Source organism: Parasteatoda tepidariorum, chromosome 8 (assembly GCF_043381705.1).
Source record: "Parasteatoda tepidariorum isolate YZ-2023 chromosome 8, CAS_Ptep_4.0, whole genome shotgun sequence".
NCBI classification, from domain to species: domain Eukaryota; kingdom Metazoa; phylum Arthropoda; class Arachnida; order Araneae; family Theridiidae; genus Parasteatoda; species Parasteatoda tepidariorum.
In genome coordinates this window covers 26091077-26095697 of record NC_092211.1, presented here as the reverse complement: position 1 = coordinate 26095697, position 4621 = coordinate 26091077, and the positions used below count along the sequence as shown (strand labels likewise).

Here is a 4621-nt window from a genome sequence, read left to right as displayed (position 1 = left end):
TGTGCATTATTTTATTTGTCACCTTTCACAGCATAAATTAAAATTTTTAACCCCTTAAAGTTAAAAGTTTAACCCTTTAGGTCTCTGCTCATTATTATTTTTACTTCTAAAATATCACTACTATTTTGATCAATAAAAAAGTATATCACAACTATGATAATATGTATAAATAACTACGTTGTTGTTGAATTTATGAACTGTTACAATTGACCCCGTAAGTGGGAACAATTGTAACAAGTGCACGACTGTCAAAAATTGTTAATAACTGATATAATGACATTTAAAATAAGGTATTATTTTTTTCTAGTAGAGGATAGTCTACTTTACTCGTCTGTCAATTAATACTAATAATATAGTGGATTTTTTATTAGTTAAAAATAGTAAAGTAAAAATGTTACAATTGACCCCACTCTCCCTTACACTTATGTACTAGTAGCTATTGACGCACTTGACTTTGCTACTACACAAGTGAGGAATTGCTTCTTATTTATTTTATTCGTTGAATAAAATGAGATTAATAATGAGTTATCAAGTTGCAAGGATATCTATGGATAAAATTTACCATTTTAAGCTTATACTTATTTGCGTATCTCACATTGCTGTTTAGTTGCAATATTGACAAATAAGAAACTGTTCCCGAAATATTTTTTTTTACTCTGAATCGAACGGGACCAACCGTGAGATAACGGAACTAATATTTTTTGAGTTATAAGGGCTTTATGTACAAGAAGTAACAATTTGTCTTCGTACTTATTTGCTCACCTGACATTGCTGTCTAGACAAGTGAGTGAAGTATTGTTTTGGCGTATTTTTACTCTGAATCTAATGAGATCAAGCAAGAGTCAATATGACTAATAATTTAGAAGTTGAAAGCGTTTATTTATTAGTATTTATAAGAAATTACTATTTTTGTATTGCATTTTGTTCTAAAAGAGTCTTTATGACTTCAAAAGAATTTATCTTTTTGATCGTAGAGTTATATTATTAATTTCAGCATACATGCCGACTAGATGTTCGAGTGGTTAGCGTGCCTGACTGCGAAGTCAGTGGCTGCAGGTTCGAATCCCTCTCAGGGCATAGATGTTTCTCTCTGTGTGTTGCTCTCTATTGTGTGATGTGTGAATGTGGCCCACCCTATAAAACGGGTATCTGTGGCAGTGTGGCGTGGATAATGTTGCTCGCCTCCGTGACTTAGGTTCATAGCTGCTCACTGGGTAACGTTAAATGAGTAACACTTTCGGCATCTTCCTAGGCGAAGAACGTAAAAGTTCAGTGCCTGCCGTTAGAAAAAGAAATTCAGCATACATGAGAAAAGATGCTTTTCTCTATTGAACTGCAATTAAATAGCATTGCTAGTTGCTCATATAGTTCAAATATAATACATTTTAAGCATAAAAATCCTTTCAAATTCTGAAACGTTTGCCTTATTGACACTTCTTTGGTTCGATTCATCGCAATTTGATTTAGTGTAAGAAAATGCATCAGAAACAATAACTCACTTGATTTAGATGAGGGTAAAAGTACAAGAATATACTTTTTGTACATAAAACCATTATAACTGCTAAACTATTACTCTTATCACATCGAGATTGGTTTCACTCAATTCTGAGATGGGTAATTGTATATCAAACAATTACTCATTTGTATAAATACTTACTTACTTATCCTCTACGTGCCTTGGGCACTTAAGGCCTCCAGCATATCCCTCCAACGCCTCCTGTCTTTAGCAATAGATCTTGCTTCCTCCCAGCCAGATATTCCACATTCTTTTAATTCGCCCAAAAACATGCGCTGGATGGTAAGTCTGGGTCTTCCTCTTGTTCTCTTACCATCAGGGGCCCATGTAAGCGCAACAGATGAAATTTTTTCTTTGGGCATTCTAAGGATATGTCCGAGCCAGCTCCATCTTCGTTTTTTAATTTCATCTTCGACTGTTTTTATTTTAGCTTTCTTTAATAGATTTTGATTTGATACTTTGTAAGGCCAGAAAATTTTAAAAATAAATCTTAACATTTGTATAAATATCAGTAGTTAATTTTCTTCCTGTTTCTGTGGACTAGTTTTCTGGACGGCAGTTGGAAAACAGTGCAGTTGGGTTTATTAAAGAACGATGTATTGCGGATTATTCATTGAGATTGATGCCATTTGCGTTGCGTGATTATAAGCCCTTTGACCACTATGGGGACATATGTGCGTTTCGCTCAAGCCTTTGGTGTACTGTTTGGATTCTGGGCTATATTATTATGTCATAATATGCTGCCGACAAAATCAATATTGCGTGAAAAAGCATTCAGTTCTATAGATCCACTGATTGCTTCAACGTAGAATAGTTAACAGTCAAAGGGAAGTGTGCGCACAAAAACAATGAGTTATATTTAGCAGATATAAAATATTTAAGCGAATATTTAGCAAGCAATTCTTTTTTTTCCGTTTTAGTATTTGTAATTGAATAGCATTCAATTACATAGCTAGACAAATTTGGCATATCACAGAGAGATAGACAGGGAGTCAGGTTATAAAAATTTTGTTTTCCTTTATTTCATAGAACAATTTCAATTCTTGATAATTATTGGACAGGTGGTTAACTTATGGGTAGTCAACTCGACAAGGTTTACTGTATTTCAAAAATATTAACAGCTGCATAGATTAAATTAAATTTATTGCTCAATTTATATATTTTTTATTGAATTTTATTGCAAAGCTTGTTCTACGTTGATTATTGTTATTGATGAAACAGATGAAAAATCTTATTGGAAAGCAATGCCTGGTTTTTTTTTGTGGCAAAGTGTATCAAGCAATTATTTTAATGTAACAGAGAAAAGTGTATGAAGTAATTTTGATGTGACACCCGCGTAAGGCATATTAGGTGAGTGAGTCAGGAAATTATAATTATAAGATTACATAGAAATAAAGTATCGGATAATGGGACAACAAGTAAAAAAATCCAACTAATGTGTGATGATACAGGAATAAGTATTATCAGGGGAAAAAGTGAAAACTATTCGATACAAGTATCGAATGTAAATGAACTAAAAAACTTGATACTAATGATTGAAAAAAAATATTTTAGATCAGATTAAAAAAATCAGATTAAAAAATGTTTTAGGGATGAAATTTTAAAGAAAAATTATTTTATTTTATATTTAGAGTACGATCATAAATTTATTTTGCTTCACTAATTTTCATAAGTTTGTCTGAAGAATCGGTTCAAGTATTTGATTTCTTTTCTTGTATTTGAATGAGAAAAGTCAGTTTTTTAACTCAATTCAATCAGATAATCAGAAATTTTTCAAACTCATGATATTTAATCATGTAAGTAATCGTAAGTTTTCAAACTCGAAGGACATTATTCCTAACCAACAAGGCAATAAATAAAACTCTTTTATTCTTTGGTTCTGCTAATTATATAAAAGGAATTTAAATAATTAATCTATCTGTAAAATATACGAAAAACTTAATGTTCAGCATGTATTTTAACAACTATTCTTTCTTTTAGAGAATACTTTTTTTTGGTTTAAATGTGAGAAAAAGCTACATTACCTTTTTCCTTCTTCTTAAAAAATACACAAATTTATTATCTATAAATTGTAGCTATATCTTATTTCAAATTTCTGAATTCATTTTACTTACATTGTATTACTACTTAGCACGCTATTTTATTCTATTATTTTATCATTCATTCGATCATTTTATCTTTATTTTAATAATTACTCTAGAGGAATTAACTTAATAATTTTATCAGTAAAATACACTGAAACTTAATGGTCAACACGTATTTTTAAGAGTATTCTTTCCTTTAGAGAATAATTTTTTTTTGGTTTAAATGCGAAAAAGTTACGCTTTTTCCCCCCATCCATTTTCTTAAAAAAAGGCATAAATACATTATCTATAAATTGTTGTTATATCATATTTCAAAATTCCGGAATTCTTATTTCATTATTATGCTGCTTAGCATGCACTAAAAGTATCAAACATTAATGATGGATTATATTGTCAAGATAATTTCATATTTTCTAAAGTTTCATTTTTTATTCTCTGAATATCTTTACGTTTTATAAATTTTTAAATTATTTAGAAACAACTAAATGACAGAAAACGTTTTTTTTAATTTAGTTAAAGTATCATTTATTGGATTCAGAATTCAACAAAATTTAAATATTGTTTATATTGTTAGAAACAAACTACTCAAAACATACCTTTGATTTTCGATCGTTATTTTTGAGTGACATCACACCGGCTGATACCACGTGACTTTTTCTGTGTGATACTTGACACATGTCTCGGCGGCAATCACCACTTGTGCCAGACGTGACTCTCAGATTCAGTTGATGTTCGGTTCGAAAGTTGTTCGAAGAGTGGAAAACACTCACCTTTTAAGTCCACTCTTGATGTGGAAAAGGGGCGCCACAATCGTTTGCAGAGAATTTCGAACCTGCAAAAATAAAAATATTTATTTCAGTGATTCGAAAATTTGGAAGGCACGATTAACCAGCAGAATGGAGAAGAAATTAAATTTTTATAATTATTCTTTTTCTCTTTTAGCTAAGAGAACTGGATAAAATTATGAATATTTGTGCTGTTATATTATTTAATGAACATGCAAATGATGTTCAAAAATATA

The 4621-nt window shown here is 30.5% G+C and overlaps 1 protein-coding gene across 1 annotated transcript in view; it reads right to left on the bottom strand.

Annotated features, from left to right (window-relative positions):
* The window catches only part of LOC107450915 (protein O-mannosyl-transferase Tmtc3), a gene marked incomplete in the record, with an annotated part of 110556 nt that extends 106184 nt beyond the window's left edge, over nt 1–4372 (bottom strand). The window contains 1 exon segment of the mRNA XM_043046277.2: nt 4197–4372. Coding sequence (XP_042902211.2) covers nt 4197–4277 — 81 coding nt within the window.
* Nucleotides 4373–4621: the final 249 nt, after the last annotated feature.